This window comes from Cyanistes caeruleus, unplaced genomic scaffold (assembly GCF_971803275.1).
Source record: "Cyanistes caeruleus unplaced genomic scaffold, bCyaCae1.hap1.1 HAP1_SCAFFOLD_94, whole genome shotgun sequence".
Classification (NCBI taxonomy): Eukaryota; Metazoa; Chordata; class Aves; order Passeriformes; family Paridae; genus Cyanistes; species Cyanistes caeruleus.
Genome location: NW_028255897.1, coordinates 527397 through 550211, shown reverse-complemented (window position 1 = coordinate 550211; position 22815 = coordinate 527397). Strand labels below are relative to the sequence as shown.

Here is a 22815-nt window from a genome sequence, read left to right as displayed (position 1 = left end):
AGACAGTCCTAGTAATCCCAGTTAGGTGCTTGTTATCCCAGTATGATCTCAGGCCCAGTATATCCCAGTCAAGCTGGGATCCACTCCCTGAATTCACAGCCCCCCCATCCATGGGATCAACACCCCCCTATCCCACAGGTGACGAGGGAGGGGGAGCTTGGCCCAGGTATCCTGGGTGGTTCCTGGGTTGGGTTTTTTGGGGGTGATTATTGGAGAATGAAGAATTCCAAAGCTGAGAAAAAAATGCCCTTTGGGGGGACATTTGGGGTTCCCAGTGGCAGCTTCCGGCAGAGGCAGCCTGGAGGAGCAGAGCCCTGTGTCCCCGAGGACCCCAAAGTGGGGATCCCAGAGAGGGGGAGCGCCATGATTTGTGGGACCCTCAATTAAATAGAGAGGGACAGGGTGTCTCCTTGGACCCAATGCACCCCCAACTAGGGAATAAGGGGAGCAGGGACCATGGGACCCAAAAAACCCCAAACATCCCTAAGTGGGGAGATGGAAATGGGGGGAACTTTTCAAATTCCTGGCACTCCCAGCAGCCTGAAGAGGTCTGGGACTGAGTAGATGGGGGACCGCCATTACAAGCGTGACCCCCAGAAGCTGGGACAGGGGTGAAACTCTGAACACCAAAAGGGAGAGAACAGAAATGGGGAACTTCTGGTAAGCATTTTCAGGGCCAAATTTTAGTGGTGTACAATTTTTATGGACCCCATGTCCTGGGTTGCAATGCAAGATGTAACCAAAAGTATGTATTCTATCACCATCTGTTAAAAACTAGTGGAGCAGTTTTCTTTATCTCTTTCATCACCCATCCCTCATAACTGGGGGATGTCTTCTGTTAATGGGCCAGCTGTTAAAACCAGGTGGGGCAGTGTTCTTTATCTCTTCCACCACCCATCCTCCCTCCAGGGGGATATCTTCTGTTAATGGGCCATTGAGTCTTACTGCAGGACTGATAAAATGACATCATCCCATTGTGAGATGCTCCACCCAGGAGGAGGAGCCAAGCATTCCTGCATGGATATAATCTTGGAATCAGAACACCAGAGGCAGTCTTTCTCCACTGGATTCCCAGAGGAGAGACCAGACCCATCTACAGCACGGGAACTTCAGAGGTAATGTACACAATTCTATGGGATCATTGCTTCATTGCTTACCTGAGATCACTTTGATATCAAGATTATAATAATTTGGAGAGGGTTGTTGCTTACATTTTTATCAATTTCAATGGGGGTTTCTGCTTTCCTTAGCAAACACCTTTCCTTTCAATCCAAGACACCCCAGATGCCCTGGAGACTTCTAGAGAGGGACTTGGACATAGGGACCTTCAAACTCAACGTGCTCATTCCTTGTTCTCTCCCGAACCAGGATTTCCCCATCCCAAACCTTGGCTGGATGGATGAGAAGGCTGCAAGGAAGAGGAAGATGCCTCAGGAATCCCAGGCAGGTGAGGAGGAAGTCAGTGCCCCTTTCCCCCTCTCTCCTGCTCCATCTCCCAGCCCAGCCTGGCCCCCGGCTGCAGGACAACCCCGCTGCCGACGCCGTCCTGCCGGGGACGCACTGGGGGGATCTCCTTCCCCTTCCCTCTGGCACCGAGGCAAATCCCATCCTCTTCTTGTCCTTCCTCCCCCAGACAAGGAGCTAAGAATGGAGACCAGGGAGGACAAATCCCTGCGGCACAACCTCGTGCGCAAGGCCGTTCTGAGCAGCTCTACAGTTCAGGAATCCAACAGGGAGAAAAATCCCCAGAGATCCCACAGGAGGAGGGGCTCCAAACCCAGCCCAGGGTGCTCTGAAAAGGAAAGACCCACCCTGTGCTGGGAAGGTGGCCGGAGGTCCAGCCAGGGCTCTGAGCTGGTGGTCCATGAGCAGCTTCAGGATGGGGAGAAGCGCTACAAGTGCTTGGAGTGTGGGAAGAGCTTCAGCCAGAGCAACAGCCTGATCTGCCACCAGATGATCCACACTGGGGAATGGGCCTACGAGTGTGGGGAATGTGGGAAGGGCTTCAGCTGTAGCTCCCACCTCATCATCCACCAGCGCATCCACACTGGGGAGAGGCCCTACGAGTGTCCTGAGTGTGGGAAGAGGTTTCAGACCAGCTCCACTCTCCTCGTGCACCAGCGGATTCACACGGATGAGAGGCCCTTCCGCTGCCCCGACTGTGGGGAGGGCTTCAAGCACAACTCCACCCTCACCATTCACCGGCGCATCCACACTGGGGAGAGGCCCTATGAGTGTGGGGAATGTGGGAAGAGGTTTCAGGCCAGCTCCACTCTGCTAAGGCACCAGCGGATTCACACGGATAAGAGGCCTTTCCACTGCTCTGATTGTGGGGAGGGCTTCAAGCAAAACTCCACCCTCGTCAGGCACCGGCGCATCCACACTGGGGAGAGGCCCTATGAGTGTGGGGAATGTGGGAAGAGCTTCAGCCACAGATCCAACCTCATTACCCACAAACGTATCCACACTGGGGAGAGGCCCTATGAGTGTCCCCAGTGTGGGAAGAGCTTCACCCAGAGCTCTACCTTGAACCAACACCAACGGAGGCACCACTAAGGGAAACCCTGTGATTGCCCCAAAGTGCAGGAAGAACTTTGTTCACTGGTCCAGCCTCATCTGCCCTTGCAGGATCCACGTTGGGAAGAGACCTGGTGATCCATGTTCTCTGGGATCCATGCTGGGAAGACACCCATACCTTTTCCTGCCCATGGCAATGTCATGATGTGGGATTAAAGAACATGAGGGTCTGACCATGGCCCTGTCATTATATTTAATCCCATCTAAGGTTGTTGCTTGGGACAAGGAAAAAGACTTCCTCTCTCTCACCAGAGGAGAAAGGTGTCCTTTCCAGACAGCAGGAAATATGTGGCCAGAAAGAAACAATCAGTGGTGGTTTAGTTTTCCCTGTAAATAATTTGTCTTATCCCTTCTGTTATACAAATTGTTTCTGTTGCTGTTCATTTCTTATCTCATTGATGTTCCCAGTAAATTGTTCTTATCCCAGCCTGGGATCTTTGCCTTTTGTGCTTTCCATGGGAGGTGGGAGGGAAGCGAGCAGCAGCGCGGTTTCAGCAGCAGCAGGAAATTGGGGAATGCCATTCCTGAAGCCTAGCTCGTGGAAACCGAGCATCCCAGCTGGTGCCAGTCCTGGTTGCCATGGCAGCAGCCTTGGGAGCGGGTCCCTGGCTGGGGGCTGCGGGAACCTCTTCCCTCTGGTGCCCAGGGACAGGAGTGGAGGGAGCGGCTGGAGCTGAGGCGGGCAGGTTTAGGCTGGATGTGAGGAAAAGGTTTTTCCCGCGAGGCTGCTGGGGCACTGAACAAGCTCCCCAGGGAAGGCTCCCAGCTCCAGGGCTGGCTGAGCTCCAGCAGCGTTTGGCCAGCGCTGCCAGGCCCAGGCTGGGATTGTTGGGGTGTCCTGTGCAGGGCCAGCAGTTGGACTGGAGGATCCCCATGGCTCCCTCCCAACTCAGCCAGTTCTGTGGCTCTGGGATCCCATGAGCCTGGGGATGGGACTGCAAATGGTTGCCATGGCAATGGGCTCTGGCTCCAGGCCTGAGCTGGTGTCCATGGCAACCATCCCTGGCATGGGGTCTCCATGGAGCTGCCAAGGGACTGACCATAGCAGCAGGGGCTGTGATGATTGTCATGGAAATAGAAAATGGCAAGAGCACCTGGTGATAGTTGCCATGGAAACAGATCATTGCTACATGGGGCTGGTGATGGTTGCCTACTACAGATCACATTTGTTACAGGCCCTCAGAGGAGCTCCATGGGGACATTCCAAGAGTCTCCAGGCTGTTCAAGAGCTGGAATGTCACAGGCAGAGACAGGGGCTCCACAGAGACCTCCAAGGGATTTCTGGGGATGCTGAAGAGCCGTGTGCTCAGACGCAGTCCCAGCAATTCCATGGTGACATCCCAGGGGACCTTGGGCTGCAAAGGCACTGCTCTGTCACAGGCACTCTTGGGGGCTCCACGGTGACATCCCAGGAGTCCCCAGGCTGCCAAAGGGCCGGGATGTCACAGACACTCCCAGGGCTTCCTGTCATGGGCAGAGTGGGAGCTTCAGGCAAAAGCTTTATTTCTTTATTGGAGAAATTCCTGCTGAGTCATGAGGTGGAGAAATGACACCCAACAGCCACCAGGAATCCTCAAAACCCTCTAAGATGCCTAGACTTTTAAATTCCTTCTAAGAGAAGAGACTGGGGTGGCTGTCCACTCCAATCCCGGTCCCAGACTTTGTTTAAGTGTAAAAGACTGAACAGGTGGAATTGAACCATAATGCAATTTGTCCCACAGGATTAACAATGGCATACCATCCATCTTTTTTGGTGCCCATTGCCAAAATTGGTACTCTCCCTTAAACATTTCCTGTATCCAAGGGTATCTCCCAAAAAAAACCAGCTAGCTCGGGCTGGCCTTGGCCTCTGGTGGTCACCTCGCATCAGCCCCTGTGAGGCTCTGTTCCTTCCTATGGAAAAGCTCCAGCCTTCTTGTCCTGGGACCATTTAGAATTTGGCATCCCAAATTCCATAGATCTAAGAATTGCTCCAAGACAAAAGCAGCCAGGACAGAGGGGTTATGTTGGCCTTGTCCTCATGTGATTTTCTTAGACTATAAGCAGTCTGTTTTCATTTGAAAACCCCTTGGAGAATGCCCAGAGATCTCCCAAGGTGGGGTTTTGAGGCCTCAGGCACATGACCACTCTATAGGGACAAAGGAGCTCTGTGCTCCATGGGGTGGAGACTGAGGACAGTGGAGGAGAGCCATGAGAGTGTTTAAGGAGAAGTTTCAGAGACTGTGGATCTTTTTGACATAGTGGAAAACAGCCAGAGAAAGAAAGAATTGATGCAGAGTGCAGCTGGGGAGGCCCAGAGTGGACACCAGGAGAAAGGAATTTGTGTCCCAGGACAGGGCTGTGGTGCAACACATCCCCCAGAAGGAGTGTGGAGCAGCCCAAGGCTTTGTGTGGCCAGGCAGAGTCAGGCAGGACGCAGAGCTGTCAGCAAAGGAAGGGGCCAGCGATGTGGGGCAGCCAGGGGATGACGACAGCCTGCAGGGACAGAGGCGCAGGGCATGGACACCACAGGGCAGCCTGGGCTGGAGAGGGCACAGGGATGGGCAGCAGCTGCAAGGCCCTGCCTGAGGCAACTTGTGCAGCTCTTTGGCCATGGCTGCTGGCCCTGGGCCTGAGGCCAGCAGGGGACAAGTGACCCTGGCAGCCCTGGGGCCTCATTGCCTCCTTGTCCCTGCTCAGCAGCCTGGCAGGGGCCGCCCCATGGTGCTGCCCTTGGCATTGCACATCCCCACATGCCAGTGGCCCGGGAAGAGCCCTGAGCACTGAGGGAGGGACAGCATCTGCCTTGCCAGGGGCTGGGGCTCAGCCCTTGGCCCTTGCCATTCCTGAAACACATCCAGCTTTGCTCAGCACCACAGACACCTTTCCCTTGCTTGTCCCCAGCTGCCATCAGGGCCTCCTGTCTTCTGCTCTACCTGGAACCTGGGGACGCTTTCTCACTCGTGTCTCTCATTTCAACTACAAGAAACTTCAGTGTTTCCATCTGACTTGGAGCTCTTGAGGAGTTTCTGGAGCACACTCTGAGGGACTGAGTGTGATGCCAAGAGCCCCAAAGGCCCGAGAGGGTGATGAAAGTGCTGGTGCTGTGTCTGTGCTGCTGAGCTGGGCCGGGCTCCTGGCCCAGAGGCAGCTCCTGGCAAGGGCAGCGCTGCAGAGAGACAGCTCTGGCCAGGAGCAGCTCCTGAGCACAGCCCAGCAGGGCTGGGGCCCTGCCAGGGCAGCTCAGGGACACAGAGAGCAGGCCCAGACAGAGCTGCCAGGGGCTCAGCACTGGCAGGGGCTGTGGGATGTGCCAGAGGGGGCTGTGTCCCAGCAGCTGTGTGGCTGTGTCCTGGAGCCCCAGAGCAGCTGTGATGTCAGAAAGGGGCTGTGTGACAGCTCCGAGTGGGTTGTGTGAGGTCACAGCTGGGGCTGTGACATCCCAGAGTTTGTTGTGTGACGTCACTGAGCAGCTACAGCATCATAGAGGGGATTCTGTGACATCAGAAAGAGGTGTGTGATGTCACAGTGTGGCTGCATGACATCACAGAGTGGGCTGGGTGATGTTACTTAGTGGGTTGTGACATCAGAGACATGACTGACATCAGAGGTCGAATGTACATCATTACAGAAAGGATTCTGACATCACAGAGCAGGTTGTGACATGACAGAGCCACCACAGGGTGGATTGTGATATCACTGGTTGGTTGTGAGACATCACAGAGCAGGCTGTCAAGTCACATGGTGGTGATATGAAATCCTAGAGTGGGCAGTGACATCATAGAAAAGCCATGTGACATCTCAGGACAGGTTGTATGACATCACAGTGCTGACTGTGACATCACAGAGTGAACTATGACATCAAATGTGGCTGTGTGACATCACAGAACGCTGTGTGAAATCACGAGGTGGTTTTGTGGCATATGGGAAGAGCTGTGACTTCACAGAATGGTGGTGTGACATCCCAGGGCAGGTTGTGTGACATCACTGAGTGGGCTGTGACATCCCAGGTGTCTGTGTGACATCTCGAGGTCACTGGGGAGGTCACTCTGCCCCGACCTCCATCACAGCTTCCCCCAGAGAAGTCCAACGCTGCCCTTGCAGCAGCCTGTCTGCACAGAAACACTCCCAGGGCTCTCTGCATTTCCCTTCCCTCACTCTTGCCTCACTCACACACCTCCCAACAACCCACTTGCTGCTTTCAGCTGCAAGGAGTTCAAAGCTTCTCTGTCCTTCAGCAGCTGCTCTAATTCTGCCTTCAGCCAACTCTGGGGCTGTGTTTATTGTAGAACTCCCTGTGTGTCTGAAACATTCCTTGTGTGGTTCTGCCTTGGGGAAGGGGAACCTCCTTGGTGGCACCTTGGGCTTGGCACACACTTGAGGAGGGTGTCTGTTTTCCATGGGGAAACTCAGCAGTTTTAGATTGCTAAAATCAAAGAAGGAAAACCCCTCTTTGCCTGAGTGCAGCCAGTTCTGTGAGCAAAGCAGGTCCCAGGAGAGTGAGGAGAGACAGGATGGGGCTGGGGAATGTGGAGCAAGGTTGTCCCCACTGGGTCAGACCTCAAGGCACAGCTTCTCTGACCTGGCCAGACCTCCTTAGGAGAGACCCTGGATCAATATCCATCACTGAGTGCTGCAATCACCTCTGCTCTAAAGAGAACAGGAATAAAAGACACTTTTAAAATAGGAACAGATATTTCTTAGAAGCTCTTTGAACTATTTCTCCATAAGTATTGTAGGAAACTTTCCTAAGAACTGCACTAGACCAGAGGGAAATCAAGGCACAGCCATGGTTTGTTAGGATTTGCTTGATCCTAATGAGCCCCGTGGTGCATTTGGAGCTGAGCCCTTGAACCTCAGGGCCTGAGAGGAGATTGTACAAACCTTTCCAGGAGTCCAAGTCAGAGGAAAAACCCAAAGTTTCTTGAGGCATTAATGGGTCCCACTGAGGTCCATCCCCAGCACAGGCTCCTCATGGACTCCTTGGAGGACAGAACTGGAGGCCAGGATTGCACAAAAACCTCCCAGAGACTCAGTGTGGGAAGGAAAATCCAAAGTAGCTGAAAAAGCCCTGAGTATCTCAAAGTATTGATGAGCCCCACTGAGTGTCAATGCAAAGCTCCCAAGGGACTCGTTAAAGCAGATAATTGGGGCCAGGATTTCACAAACTTCTCAGAGACTCAGGGTGGGAAGAAAAAAGGAAAGTGCCTTAAGAACCTGAAGTACCTTGAAGCATTAATGAGCCCCACTGAGTGTTGTTACTGACAAAGCCTCTCAAGGGACTAATTACAGCAGATAATTGGAGGCCAGGATTGCACAAAGCTCTCAGAGACTCCAAGGCAAAAGCCAAAGTCCTTTGAAAAAGCTGCAGTCCCTGGGAGCATGAAGGAGCCCCCAGGGCCATTCCTGAGCAAGGCTCCCCAGGGACTCCTTCCAGCAGATCCCTGAGGCCACTGGCATGTGGGCTAGGGGGGATGCTGAGGGCAGGCCAAGGGGGTGACAGTGGCCAGCCTTGCTGGGGCTGTGCCAGGAGGCTCCAGGGCCTCAGGACAAGGTGTCTCCTCACAGCCCTTGCTGGCACAGCATTGGCTGCTGTGGCCCAGGGCACCAAGCCTTGGCTTCTCTTTGTCCCCAGCTGTCATCAGTGCCTCCAGTTCTCTGCTCTGCCTGGGGCCTGGGGACACTTTCTCAGTCACATCCCTCAGTGGGACCCATTAAAAGTGAAAGAAACTTTGGAGTTGGATTCTGACTTGGAGTTCTTGAGAGCTTTCTTCCCCTCCCTGTCAGGGGCTGATGTTCAGGGCCTCAGCACAAAGCCCCAAGAGGCTCATTAAAGTCCTGCTGCTGTGTCTGTGCTGCTGAGCTGGGCCGGGCTCCTGGCACAGAGGCAGCTCCTGGAAACCAAGAAGAGCTTCAAAAGCACATTTCTCTTGCTGAGCAGCTCTTCTGCCAGCCCAGCAGGGCTGGGGCACTGCCTGCAGCCACCCTGGGCACAGCCCAGAGGCACAGAGAGCTTCAATCAGTCAGGGCTGGGAAGGGGCTGAGAAGTGCCTGGGGCAGAATCCCTGCCAGCCCTTGGCACAGGAAGCCTCTGGCTGCAGGACAATGCAGCTGCAGCTCCTGGAGGCATCTCCTCAAGCTGGAACATGCCAGTGCCTACAGACTCTGTGAGTACATTCTCTGCCTGTCCTTTGTGCAGAGCAGCCAGGGGTGCCCAGGGCTGTCCTGCAGAGCAGGGTCCTGCAGCCCAGGGCGCTGTGCTGGGGCAGGGACTCTGCTGCCTGCCAGGGACAGCTCTCAGCCGGCCCGGGGAGCTGCTCCCAGCGCTGGGGAGAAGCTGTGGGGGGAAGGAGCCACCCTGAGCAGGGCAGGGGCTGCTGCTGAGAGGGGCTGTGTGGGGCAGGGCTGCTCCCAGCTCCAGACCTGCCTGGACACAGCTCCAGAGGACACTTCCCAAAAGAAGGTGAGCCTGGAATTGCTGTAAAGATCAGGAGCTTTCCTGAGACTGTTTTCCATTTCTTTCTTCAAACAGGGTGGAAAAGTTGAGATGATGACAAAAAGATTTTTGCTTTTTATACATTTTTTTAACACATTTTTAGATCTGTAAACTATTATTATATAGTTACAAAATTTTAATCCTTTATTAACTCTATAAAATTACTAGTACATACTTATATAACTATTATCCTTAATTAAATCTAGCATGTTTCCTAACTTTTCTCTTAGATTTTAGAACAATAATCTGATCTTCTAAATACATTTCTGAAATACTGTATTGTCTTATCATCAGGGACAGAAGCTACAAGAAGAGCATTTTGTTTTCTAACCAGAATGTGAGCAGTCATAACAAAAAGTGGGGCAAAGAAACCCCTGGACCTACTCCAATGGGTTGACTCAGGGGTGTGTAACTGGGGCAGCTGAATCTCCTATTGAATGTTTCTGTTAAATATCCTAATTAATCAACCTTAATAAATTGTTGAAATAAGGGGCCGGGTGTGCCTCAACCCCACTGGGACACCTGGAAGCTTCTAATACAAGTCTGTTTCTTACTTTACTGTTCTAACACTGTTGCAAAGGTTTGGGGTTTTTTTCTCTTTTGATTATAGACAAGAGAGGGATGAGAGAAGCAGAAGAGGAATTGTAATCCCAGAATCACAGAACATTCTGAGTTGAAGGGGACACACCAGGATCAGCAAAGTAATGTTGGAACATTTACAGAGATGCCAGAATTGTAAGTTTGGGTGCTCAGTCTCTAAGCTGGGAGGCTCCTAAACAGCCTAAATGCACTGCTCTGATATTGTCATTGGTATCTGGGGCTCTCAGGGAGGCTCTGGCATCTGCAGCAGCTGAGTCAGGCCCTGCCCTTGGGATTGCTGCCAGGCAGGTGTGTCCATGGGAATGGGGTGTCCCAGCTTCCCTGTGACCTGTGGGGCTGTGGGCAAAGCAGTCCATGGCAAAGGGGAATGAGCTGAGCCCCCTCCCTGAGATCCCATCATGGGCACACCTGGGGATCTCCTTGCTGTGTCCTTCCAAGCTCTGAGCTGCCCTCCTGGCTGCAAATCTGTGCCAGAGCCTCTCAGAGTTCCCTGAATGTCCCACGGGGAAGGGCAGAGATGCCACAGCTGAGGAAATGCTGTTGGCTCTGCCAAGGGAGCCGTGAGTGTCCTTGGCAGAGGGGGGTGCTGAGACCTTGCCCAGAGACCTTTAGAGAGGGTGAGACATTCAGGGATCCCTCTGCTCTGGGCAGGGTCTGGTTTATGCCAGGGTGAAACGGGAGTGTGACTGTGCTCTGATTCCAGCCAAAGGTGCAAACCCAGGGCAGTTGGGAACAAGCCCATCCAGCCCCTCACCTTCCCTAAGCCACAGGGAATCCTTTGCCTCTCACATCTCTCAGTGGGAAATTCTGAGTGCAGCAGAAATGCTGGGGATTTCTGACCTCAGAGAACCAGCAATGATTTGTGGGCAGGAAAAGAATATTTAAAATTTCTTCCTGCTCTCAATATCTTTTAGAAGTGGGAATAAAGATGGCAACAAGCCCTTCTGCATTAGGAGTGATTCCCCTGACAAATCCTGAATATACAGCTTTTCCCCTCTGTTACATGGCCACAAACCCAGGGCAGCAGGGCAAGGATGGCTCCTGGAGAGCCCCCAGGCACGGGCCTGGCTGTTCTTGGCACACTCAGACAGCACAGCTGGAGCACAGTCAGGGACCTGGGTGAAGTTTTCCCAGAGCAGCAACAAGGGTGGGTGAGTCCCAGCCTCTCCTGATTTGTCACTGCTCTTTTTCTTCATGAACAGGTCCCCATGTGCAGCCACAGCAGATGTCCAACAGCAGCTCCATGAGCCACTTCCTCCTGCTGGCATTGGCAGACACGCGGCAGCTGCAGCTCCTGCACTTCTGCCTCTTCCTGGGCATCTCCCTGGCTGCCCTCCTGGGCAACGGCCTCATCATCAGCGCCGTAGCCTGCAGCCACCACCTGCACAGCCCCATGTTCTTCTTCCTGCTCAACCTGGCCCTCACTGACCTGGGCTCCATCTGCACCACTGTGCCCAAAGCCATGCACAATTCCCTCTGGGACACCAGACACATCTCCTACACGGGATGTGCTGCACAAGTATTTTTTTTGGTTTTCTGTGCTGCAACAGAGTATTTCCTCCTGACCATCATGTGCTACGACCGCTACGTGTCCATCTGCAAACCCCTGCACTACGGGACCCTCCTGGGCAGCAGAGCTTGTGCCCACATGGCAGCAGCTGCCTGGGCCAGTGCCTTTCTCTATTCACTGCTGCACACAGCCAATACATTTTCCCTGCCCCTGTGCCATGGCAATGCCCTGGGCCAGTTCTTCTGTGAAATCCCACAGATCCTCAAGCTCTCCTGCTCCAATTCCTACACTAGAGAACTTGGGCTCATTGCAGTCAGTGCCTGTGTGGTACTTGGCTGTTTTGTGTTCATTGTTTTCTCCTATGTGCAGATCTTCAGGGCTGTGCTGAGGATCCCCTCTGAGCAGGGATGGCACAAAGCCTTTTCCACCTGCCTCCCTCACCTGGCTGTGGTCTCCCTGTTTATCAGCACTCTCCTGTTTGCTCACCTGAAGCCCCCCTCCATCTCCTCCCCATCCCTGGATCTGGCAGTGTCAGTTCTGTACTCGGTGGTGCCTCCAGCCCTGAACCCCCTCATCTACAGCCTGAGGAACCAGGAGCTCAAGGCTGCAGTGTGGAGAATGATCACTGGATCATTTCAGGAACATTAAATTGCTGGCCAATTCCTGCAAATAACTTGTAATAAAACTTATCTTTGATACTTCTTGGTGGTTTCATTTAGGAGGTTCATTTACTTAGTTTTGTGTTTTAAAATTGACTTCAATAAAATGTCATTGTTTTGTGCCATTTCTCATTTTGTTTCTCTCCACCTTGCCTGTTGCCACAGACTGTGACAATGAGGGGCTGTGCTCTTGGTGGCTTTAAATGAACTAAAGGATCTCCCAGCAAAGTTTTCTCCAGAGATGCCCCTTTTGTTCCCTTCTCTGGAGCTGCAGCAGCAGTGTCTGTGTGCAGAGCTGGGGGCAGATCAGTGCTAGCACAGCAGCTGTGCCCAGGAGCAGCAGCACTTGGTGTTGCCAGTGCTGCTCCCGTGCCACTGCCCCGCTGCCCTCCTGGCCCTGGTGTTGCTGCAGGGCCTGAGTGCTCTCGGGGCCGGGCACAGCCCTGGGGGTGGCAGTGCCGGGGCTGCAGCAGGGACAGGCCATGGGCACTGCTGGGGCAGCGCTGACGCCTCAGGGCAGGGCCTGGGGGCTCCAGGCTCCTTGCCCAGGCTCTCTCAAGAACACGGCCAGGCCAAAGCTCAGCACAGAAAACCCCCGTGAGCAGCCCCAGGCTGGCCGTGGGCAGGCTGGGGGCAAACAGCATGGCTGGGGCTCTGCAAGGTCCCTGGGGGAGATGGGAAGGAGCAGCAGAGCAGGGGCTGATCCATCCCCACTGTGCTGGACACCCCAGGGCAGCGTCCCAGAGCTTCCTCATGGAGCTGCCAACAACATCCCCCCTGTGCAGCCCTGGCCTCTCCCCCAGCTCAGAGAGGTGCCGCATCCTTGCAGGCACAGACACGGCAGCACTGGCTCAGGAGCCCCTGTTTGCACTGCCCAGAGCAGGCGTCAGCACCCCCATGGTGCTGCTGTGGGGAGATGAACCTGAGGGAGCACAAATGTCATCAGCCCCTGGGGCCAGGAAGGGCTGGGGGATGGGAGGGAAACCACTCAGGTTTGTCGTGGCCTCTGGAGTCACACAGAAAGTTTGTTCCCATGAGCTGTGAGTTTCCTGTGCCACTGCAGACGTTGTTGCTCAGGACCAGGAAATCCCAACCCTCTGAATCACACCTGGGATCGAGATTAGTGGAACTGCTGGAATGACAAGGACTGGAATGCTGGTGGAAAAGCCTGCACTAATTTAATTAACCCAATTTCCTGATGGAAAATAATACAGGAATTTCCTTTCTGGAATTGGAAAAGCAAGGAAACGTTTTTTTAGGAGGTGTCATAGGCACTCCCAGACTGGGGTCTCCCTAACCCATCCTTTCTGGATTGAGGAATGGAAGTTCCTGGGATGAGCCAGGATTAACAAACCTCTCCCTCAGGTGTGTGTTCCAGGATTTTCCCAGGTTTTCCCAGCTCAGGTGAGTCATGTGCAGCATTCCAAAGGGATGGAGCTGTTAAGTGGGAAATCTATGATTTTCCCAGATGTTTTCCCATTTTCTCCCAGCCCAGGTGAGTCATGTGCAGCATTCCAAAAGGATTTGTTAAAACCAGGAAGGATTTTGTTCCCCGTGGGTATAAAACTGTCTCCAAAACCCTCCCAGAAAGGCCAAATCCTGATTTTAGCAGCTTTTTCCACCTCCACTGGGTGAACCAAAACTGCTGGGTGTGGTGTCACCCACTGGCTGGTCCTTGGGGAAATCTTCTCCTCACTCCCGGGATGGTCCTAGGAGGGTCCTGGTGTCCCCTTGGATAGCCCTTGCTAAAACGCGATGGGGTTTCCTCAGGGAAGTGACAGACCCGAGAGCGACTTGCTTTCTGCAGCTGGTGCTGCAGGAGACGCTTCTCCAGGGAACCAGGGAACCAGGGAACCGCTGGCAGAGCTCCCTGTTGGGCCCCACCTGTCGCGGCGAGCGGAGGTGGTCAGGGTGCCGCGACCTTCCCAGGGAAGCGTCTCCTGTGGCACTTCCCCTGGGCGCACAGGCACGCTTGCCTTGCCCCCGTGATTCAGCTGCGAGCCCTTCAAAGGGCTTTTGGAATGGCCACTGTTCCTCGGGTGGTGCCGAAGAAAAGAGACGGGAGGCACCGTGTGGGGTTCCAAGGAGGTCTTTATTCTTCTCTCCCGAAGGGTCCCAGAGACAACAACTGGCCCAGGCTCAGTGAGAGCAGGGATTATATAGGAAAAGCAGGGGGTGGGGTGGAGCAGCAGGGACAATGGTCTGAGGAGTCAGGGGTGGAACAAGGGGGAAGGGCCAACAGGGTAAAAATAATATGCATACAGGGGGAAAGACATGTTGGGAACCACTTAACATGTGGCTGTAAAAGTAAAAGCTCCCCACTGAGGCCTTTAGCCTCTGGGGGAGAGCGGTCAGTGAAAGCCTCCTATGGGCTTTTCCTCCAGGGAAGAGTGGCTACAGCATTGGCTGCTTCCTCGGCCCCCACAGTTCCCAGTATCTAGTTAACATTGCATAGTTCTTTGCATCATTCGGGCCCAACAAAGGGTTTACAATAGGAAACAACTGGTCCACTGTACCCTGTAAGGCTCCACTAGCAATTTCTCCCTGCACATGTGCTCTGACCATCTTCATCACCAACTCCTTATCTGTTTTCCTTAGCGCTGTCATCATGAAATCACCTCAGTCTGGGTCTCGGTTCTTGACTATTAACTCCAATCTTTTTGCCACTTTGCTAGGGTTTTCTCTATAATTATGAACTTCTTCCTGCCAGTTATTCAGGTCACCAGTAGAAAAGGGGATCTTCACCCACACAGCTTCTCCTGTGGGACCCACTGCTTGCCTTAAGGGGGTGACTAAAGGCAAAGCTTTCTTGGTTTTATTCCTTGTACATGTTGTCACTGGCATCCCCACACTTGTCCCCTCACCAGGATTATTCACCTCATTTTCACTTCCATTTAATTGAGGGAGAGGACTGGTTGCTTGACGGGGAAGGTAGAGCTGGCCTGGAATAACTCGGCTGTGAGTCTTGGATATCTATAACAGTGTCGTCCTCGCGCTTTTTTGCCAGTTTCAAACATCTCTGCCCTAAACTACATGCTGAACAACATCTCTTTATTTTCCACCTGTTATCTCTTTCCAAAGGAAGGACCAAAGTCTCCTGGGGGTCTAAATCAAAGCCATATTCTTTGTGCCACTCAGGTTTATTCTTCAGGGTAAAAAAATGTGTCTGCACATCATATCACTTGGTCTCATTTGTCTTCTTTTCTTGAAAATAACATCAACTGTAACAGTGGATGATCATTTAAAGTTCCATTAAGCAGTCCATTTTCACCACTTTCTAATTTTTACCAAGCCTACCGTTGGTTACAGTATTTAATCAGATCACTTTGCTTCAAAAAATGACCCTCTGGGATTCCTCCCAAGTCTTTCTAATGTGCTAAAATACATTCTAGTGAACACTTCGTGCCTTGGCCCAGATGTTCCTTGTCTGTGTCACACCTGTGAATTTAGAATGGCCACCAGCCGGGACATGTCCCAAGGAGGCCGTGCCAGATTCTGTGACGGGCCCCGTGCCCTTCCTGCTGCGGCTGCGTCGGCAGCCCTGGGGGCTCCTTCTGCTGCCCTGAGCCTGCAGAGCAGGGCAGCGTTTGCTGATGGTTTGAGGCGTTCCTAAAGATCCTGTTGGGCTGTCTAAGACACTTTGGGCAAGGGATTCCTTCCAACCTGGGCCACTTTGGGGGGGATGGGGGCAGCCCAAGGGCAGGTGGCAGTGTGTGCAAGGACCCTTTGTGACACATGGTCACCATGGGATGGAAATGGACAGGGTGTCAGAGGGCCCTTTGTGACATGTGGTGACATAGGAGCTGGCGGTGACAGGGCCATGCCACAGTGCCCAGTGCACGCGACGGGACAGGACGCGGCAGAGCGGTGCTGTGAGGAGCCCCCGCACAGCGCACTCGTTTGTGTCGGACCCGGAGCTTTTCTGAGCCGTTATTCCTACAGGTGACCTCGAGGCCAGACCACGGGACTTGCTGACCTGTGGCCTTGCCAAGGCTTCTTTTCTTAAGGTTCTCTCAAGGGCAGACTGTGGGATTTGGTGACCTGGAGCTTTTCTGAGGCATCGCCCATCCCTGCAGTCACTGCCCTTGAAACCAGACCACAATCCCTGTCAAGGAGCCTCCTGTCCTTGTGGCAGGAGCCCTCAAGACCCAAGTGCAGGACTTGTTGTCCTGCAGTCTTGCCAGGACTTCAGTCTTGCAGGTGCCTTCCAGGCACGACTGCAGGACTTGCTGACTTGAGCTTTCCCAAGCCATCTCTCCTGCAAGTACCATAAATCCAGTCCCTGCCATGGAGCAGCGACCCCCAAGAGTGCCCAAGCTGGCCTGGGTTGAGGAGGAGGAAGGAGAAGGCCCTGGAGCTGTCCTGGCACAGGAGTCTGAAGAGGTGCAGGAGTTCCAGGCACCACAGGAGGGTGAGTTGCAGAGCTCGGCCTTAGGGCTAGTGCCTGTGTCCAGCTTGGCCCCATCCCATTCCATGCCATGCCATCCCCTGGTGCTGTTCCTATGGAAAGGATGGGAGAGTCCTGAAGAAGATACGGAGCAGCGACCCCCAAGAGTGCCCAAGCTGGCCTGGGTGGAGGAGGAGGAAGAGGAAGAAGGCCCTGGAGCTGCCCCAGGACCAGAGACTGAAGAGGTGCAGCAGTTCCAGCCGCTGGAGGAGGGTGAGTGGCAGAGCTGGGCCACAGGGCTGGTGCCTGCAGTCATCTTGGCCCCATCCCATCCCATTGCATCCCATCTCATCCCATCCCACCCTGTCCTGTGGAGACACACCCATGGACAGGATAAAAGAGGGGCAGGGGCTGCCCCCCCAGCAGTGGCCGTGCTCCATCCCCTGAGCCACCCCAGGGCTGTCCCTGCCTGGGGAGTGCAGGGCTGGGCTGTGTTCTCCGGCCTCTCCCGCAGCCCCTCAGCTCTGGCTGCTCTTTGCCAGATGCAGCCATGGACCAGACACAAGAGCAGGAGCCTGCCCGTGGCCTCTTCCGCAGAACAGCGCAGGTACCTGCAGCCATCCCCACCTGGGCTGGGCCTGCTGGCACTGCTCAGCCCAGCACCACGCTTGGAGCACTCCATAGAACATCCCCGATGTTTCTGTCTCCTGCCCTTCTCCTACAGCTGGTTTGCAACTTCATCAAGAGAATTCGGGAGGAAGGGACCAGCGCCATGGCCACTGGGGTCAGACCATATTCATACATCTTCAACACCAAGGCCACTGCTGCCCTGCTGGATATGCTTGTAGAGGAGGGTTTTTACAGTCAAAAGCAAGTAAGCAGCCTGTGGCCAGGGTTTGATCCTCCAGGGATCACTTGGCCTCCCAAGCCACACCTGCTGATCACTCTAAGCCTTTGAGGCCATTGCAGCGTGGTGAGAAGGGAAGCACTTCTCTGGGGAAGCTGGGGACATTCCTGACTCACTGTGGCAGCTTTCAAAGTCTCCCCTTGTGCCTTCTCCAGGTGCTTGCCATGGTGAGGTACATCCACCAGTGGCTCATGGCCAATCAGTTCTCTGAGCACAGGCTGAACAGGACCCTGCTGGATCTGAGCGAGGCACAGCCCACTGATGTGGTCATTGCTCTCCTGCGTGTGGCCCCAACGTGTGACAGGTACGGGGCCCATGTGCCCAGAGGGCTCAGGGCTCCTCAGCCCATCAGCCTGCACAGCCTGGCCCAGGTGTCTGACCAACAGAGACTTCCAGGGCCCTGTGTACCTGGGACCTTTCCCAGCCCTGCTCCATCGGCCCCTGAGCCTGCTGCCATGCCATGGCCCCTCTGGGCCCTGTCCCCGCAGGGCTGGGCTGCCTGGGTGCTGCTGCTGGCGAGGGGCAGCAGGCAGAGGCAGAGCTGGCAGCCAGCTCAGCTCCCCATTGCTGCCCAGGCCACGGGGATGTGTCTGAGACCCCCGTGAGACAGAGCTGTCGCCCCACAGAGCTGCTATGACCATGTGGAAGACGATCTTGTGCTCGCCCAGGACAGCGGAGCAGGCATACCTGATAGTCCTCGATGTGCTGGGGAACTGGCCAGAGCACAGCACGCGCACCTCTGATGGAGACAACACGGGTGTCTTTGCCCTGGCTGTGAGTTTCTGCAACTGGCCTTTGCTCAGCCCATGGCCAGCCGTGTCTTCAGCAGCTCTGTTTCCTCCTTCCCCCACTGCATCTCCCTGCCTTAGGCACCAGGCTGAAACCTGGCCTAGGGGCAGCTTCAGGGGCACCAGGCCTGATGCTCCCCGAGGGTTTCCCCTGACCTTTCCCTCCCATGCTCAGGCCCTGACACCCGGACACCTCGGCACTGAGCACTGTCTCTGGGTTCTCTGTCCTCTGCAGGCAACTGTGCTGATGTGGAAGATCCTTCAGATGCCCTGCGTCCCACATGTAGTGACAGTGCATTTCCCCCGCCTCTTTGTGCATCTGCTCTTCCAAGTGTTCTTCAGCACTTTGGAGATGCCAGAGGATCTCAATGCCTTCTGGAAGGGATGCCAGGAGCAACACGGCCTTGCCATCAGCCCCAACAGGTGCTCTATCCCACTCCTCCTGTCCCTGCCATGTCTCCACGGCAGGAGCCAGTGCTCCCAGCGTGACCTGGGCTTTGCTGTGCACACAGCTTTGCAGTGCAGGCCCTGAAGTCCCTGCTCTGCCAAATGCATCGTGAGGAAGTGGTGGTGGAAATGGAACACAAGCGTGGCTGGGACAAGCTGCTCTCTGCTGACACCCACCACTATGCCGTGGGTCTGCTGGCCAGGTGAGACCCCCTTCTTCCCACTGCCTCTGGCATTTGTGCCCCGTGCTGAGGTTGCCCAACACAGTCCCCACTGTTGTGGGCCAGAGGGCCTCGTCACCAAGGGACAGCTAAGGAGACTGGAAAAGGCTGGGAGAGGCGGGTGCCCACAAGGAGTCACCTCCCCAAGGGCCCAGGTCCCCTTGCAGGACAGTGGTCAAAGATCAGAGCTCTGTGAATCAGGCCTGGGAGATGTTTGTCCCCCTGGCTCACAGTCTTGGCTACTTTTTCACCCTGGCAGGGAGATGTCGTCTGCCTCTATCCCCTTGTGTTCCCGCATTGTTCCCTACCTGCTCCAGCTGCTCAGCACACAGGAGGCACGCTGGGATCTGCCTGCCCTGGCATTCCTTGTGGAGGTGAGCCCCATGGCCAAAACTGCCTCCCTGCAGAGCTGCCTGCCACCTCTCTGCCCCCTCACAGCTGCAGCTGCCTGGGATGGTGCCCATGCCCTGTGTTGGTTCTGGGCTCCTGCCAGCTGGCTCCCCTGTCACTGCCCTGTGCCTTTCAGATCCTGGACTACCTGGACTTGAGCGAACGCAGTGCTAACAGAGTCCTGGAAATCTTCTCAAGGCACCTGAGTAGCGAGAGCAGGGACAAGCGTCACCTGGCACTCAGGGCCCTTTTCAAGTTGATTGATGATCCCTCGATGGTGAGAAGTGGGCAGTGGCTGAAGCAGTGCTGGGGAACGCAGTCACTTGGGCTCGGCTGGGCTTCGGGCACCGAGGCAGCTGCTCCCAGCTCTCCTGCCTCCTGCTTCAGCTGCCTGAGTGCTTTGGGACAGGCCTTTGGCCTCTTGGCCCTGTGGCAGCAGGGTGGTGTTTCACAGACTTGTCTTCCACACAGGCTGAAAAAATGCAGAGCCTGACTGAAAGTCTTGTGGAGCTCCTGTGGGATGCAGATGGAGAGATAGTTAGGAAGGCAATCATGGTGCTCAGCTTTATAGTTTTGGACAAGGACATGCTGATACCCAGCCACATGGCTCTGCAGCTGGCTGAGGCACTCCTGCCACTCTTTGACCATGTAAGACTCTGTGCCCCCAGCCGAGGCCACTGGGTGCTGCCCAGACACTTGGTGCCCTGGGGATTTGCCCACCTGCGCCCTGCTGAGCCCCATGCAGACAGGGCTGAGGTGTTTTTTCCTTCCTTTCATATAGGATAATAGCCAGGTGCAGCTGGTGTCCATATTATTCTTCCGATCGCTGATGACTGTTCTAACGGAAAAGGAAAAAAAGGCCCTGAAGTCACACGTGCACCAGAGCCTGCTGCCACTCTTCTTCCACTGCCATGACGAGAACCAGCAGGTGGCGGAGGTGAGGACTCCCGGGCTGCTGCTGTCGCCCGGGCACGGGGCTCGGCTGCCTCCTGCCCTGGCACCTTGCCGGCTGCAGCCTCCTCCAGGCCTTGGCACACAAATGCGGGTCCTGTGTCCTGGCTTGTGGGGCCATCTGCGGGTCTCTGCTGCTCTCCAGGCTTCTTGGGCAACGCTGCTTTGTGCGGCTGAGTTCCTGAAGAGGAGAGATCTGGAAAGACCAGTGAAGAAGAAGAAGCTGTGGATGATCACCGAGTGCCTGGTAAGGACGGCTTGGAAGGCCCAGCCTCAGCCTGGAGAAGCCCCCTGTCTCCGGCGCTCGGTGTGTGTGGCTGGCAGCTGTGCCCCTGCCCAGTGCCGCAGCCGGCCACACGGCTTCTTCTCCAGGCTCCTGTGGCCCCGAGCCGGGTGCCAATGGAGCCCCACACTGGGGCTGCGGGCAGGGGCGGCACCGCGGCTCCCCGGGCAGCAGCCGGCCCTCTGCCCCCTCCAGAGCCCGGCGCCAGCGGCTGCTGGCCGGGCCTCAGGGCTGGGCGGGCACGGGAGGCCGGGGCTGGCCGCAGAGGCAGAGCCCGCACCAACCCTTCCCTCCTGCCTCTCTCTCCAGCTGGGACAGGATGAGAGGCGAGCGGCTGAGCAGCTGCGCCGGGCCCTGCCGTACCTGCAGAGCCCGCAGGAGACCCTGCGAGAGGCGGCCATCAGGTTCATCGGTGAGCCACGAGCCCGGGCTCCCTCCCCGCCCCGCCGCAGCTCGGCCCCGGCCCCGGCTGCTGCCCCGGCAGCGGCACCCGGGCCCCACGCCCTGGAGCCCCGGCTGCCCTCGGGGCTGCTGCTGCCGGCCCCTGGCAGCCGTGCCCTTGGGCTGAGTCAGGATGCGGCAAGGGCCCGGGCTGAGCCCTGCCGGGGCGGGAGGCCGTGTGGCCACAGGGCTGGCAGCGCCGCTGGCAGGGAGCTGTGCCGCTGGGGCCCTGACAGGCTCTGTGTTCCCAGGGATAGCCGGGCGGCTCCTGAGGGGGCAGAAGGAAGAGCTGCAGCTCATTTACAAATGTGAGTGAGGGCAGCGGGCTGTCAGTGGGGCTGGCGGGTGGAGCTGCAGGTCCTGGCCTGGCTGCGGAGGGCTCAGCTCCCCGTGTGGATGAGGGGCGGCGTGAGAAGAGCACACCGAGATTTCAGGGGCACATGGGACATTCGTGGCCAACAGCTTCAGGCTGATCCCCTTGGTCCCTGCTCCCTGCTGGCCATGGCAAGAGCCGACTGGGATGGCCCTGGCAGGGGGCTATCCGTGGGCCCTCACAGGTCTGGGATCTGACCGTGGCTCTGTTCGTCTCTCTTCCAGCCCTTGTGAACATGGTGGATGGCAGCAGCCCTGCCATTGTAAACCTGGCAATTCAAACACTGTACATCCTACAGGCAATAGAGAGGGCTCGATATTCCATCTTTGATAACCTGCAAGATCAGCTGCGCAGGGCATGGAGGACAAAGCCTCGTCTGTCGGGCCTAGGCTGGCTGTGCTGCTGGAGCTCTGCAGAGAGCTGATCTGGCAGGCTCTGTCTGCTGGGCACCACCTGATAGAGCAGCGATTTTCCTTTTCTCTAGCATTGTTCCTTTATTTTTTTTTCCTTATGTATATAAATATAGTATATTACATAGGCATATAGTTATAATAGGCAGTCTCACAAGACCTTTTTTTTGCTACCCATGGTGTACAGGGCATAGGGGAAGAGAGGTGTCATGAATAAAATCTCTCAAGAAATCCACCCCAGATAAAATACTGTGTTTAGTTATGTACAGTTAATGTTCTTATCCCATTTGTAAACCTTGTACCCCTTGTTTACTCTGATGGTTATTAGTAATGTTAATTACTTACCAGTTTCTGAAGTGTTTTAAAGGTTCTTATGAGACATTCCTGTACCCTTTCCCCTTACTTCCCTGCTACCTTGTAACAGAGCTGCTCCCAGGGGAGCTAAATCCAACTAACAAAAGCAACCCATTAGAAAGGTATGCCACAGAAGGAGGCAACTCCCATGGTCACTGTGCCACACTAGAACAAAGAAACTCCCAGGAAGCTGTGTAACCCAGTAATATGCAAACTAAGGCGTGCAGGACACCAAAACAATGAGCTAACAGAGGAATAAAAGGACAATGAAACATATTCGAGCAAGCAATGATGCAAGATCATCTCCCTGCATCACCTACACCTGCTTAAAAACCATCTTCCTGCATCACCATGAGCTAAGAGGACTGGAAAGGACTGACAGCCCTAGACAGCAAACCAGGATGACAGGTCCCTGACTACTCTCATGAGGATGGAAGCCCCAGCTCTGCAGTGTGTGCTGCAAAGCTGAATTGTGTCTCCTCCTTGGAGCTGACAGTGTGGGAATGGCTGTGATGGAAGCAATCCCTTGGGCCCCCCACACCCCAAGAGCTGAATCCTAATAAAGGCATCAAACAGGAGTTTTGTCTCCTGGCCAATTTCTTTCAATTACCATGTGCCGCACAGGCCGTGGCCGAGGGGGCCTGGACCCACCCGGAGCTCCTCCCGGAGCCCAGCGGACTCCAGCTCAGCGGGGGCCGGCAGCGGGGCACGGCTTAGGCTCGGCAAGGTGTGAGCAGCCGTGGTCCGGCCCAGCCTCAGCCGGGGTCCCGCAGCCTCCCGTCCCCACCCGGTCACTGCTGGGGCCAGCCCGGCCCCGCCAGGCCGAGCCTGTGCGATTCAGCCCTTCTGGGACACAGGGCCAGAAAGACTTCAGCCCTGAAGCAGCAGGCTTTGAGTTCAAGCCTTGGGAAGCACTTGCCAAAGGCTTGATGGCAATTCATACGTTCATCAAGTCACTCCACTGAAAGTTATGTTTCTAGAATCTTCCCTTATCTCTCCCCGGATTGGTTGCAATTTGTCGCAGTATTTTGCATCTTTCTAA

General features: G+C 55.3%; 3 protein-coding genes across 3 annotated transcripts in view; all 3 read left to right on the top strand.

Annotated features, from left to right (window-relative positions):
- Positions 1-22815, top strand: part of LOC147646520 (uncharacterized) — a 319904-nt gene that overhangs the window by 238249 nt on the left and 58840 nt on the right. Inside the window, 1 exon segment of the mRNA XM_086873319.1 lies at positions 1920-2546. Coding sequence (XP_086729445.1) covers positions 1920-2546 — 627 coding nt within the window.
- LOC147646523 (olfactory receptor 14J1-like) lies at positions 7901-12022 on the top strand. Its single transcript, XM_086873358.1, has 3 exons — positions 7901-8723; positions 9663-9787; positions 10855-12022. Exons 2-3 carry the CDS (start codon positions 9757-9759, stop codon positions 11808-11810), a joined length of 987 nt encoding a protein of 328 aa, XP_086729484.1. The 5' UTR covers positions 7901-8723; positions 9663-9756; the 3' UTR covers positions 11811-12022.
- LOC147646522 (maestro heat-like repeat-containing protein family member 7) lies at positions 15608-21666 on the top strand. The gene is made up of 16 exons (XM_086873323.1): positions 15608-16232; positions 16332-16481; positions 16751-16815; positions 16933-17082; positions 17271-17419; positions 17742-17889; positions 18139-18326; positions 18416-18553; positions 18831-18945; positions 19098-19238; positions 19433-19609; positions 19743-19898; positions 20058-20159; positions 20505-20607; positions 20888-20944; positions 21234-21666. The coding sequence occupies exons 1-16, from the start codon at positions 16109-16111 to the stop codon at positions 21431-21433; spliced, it is 2163 nt and encodes a 720-aa protein (XP_086729449.1). The 5' UTR covers positions 15608-16108; the 3' UTR covers positions 21434-21666.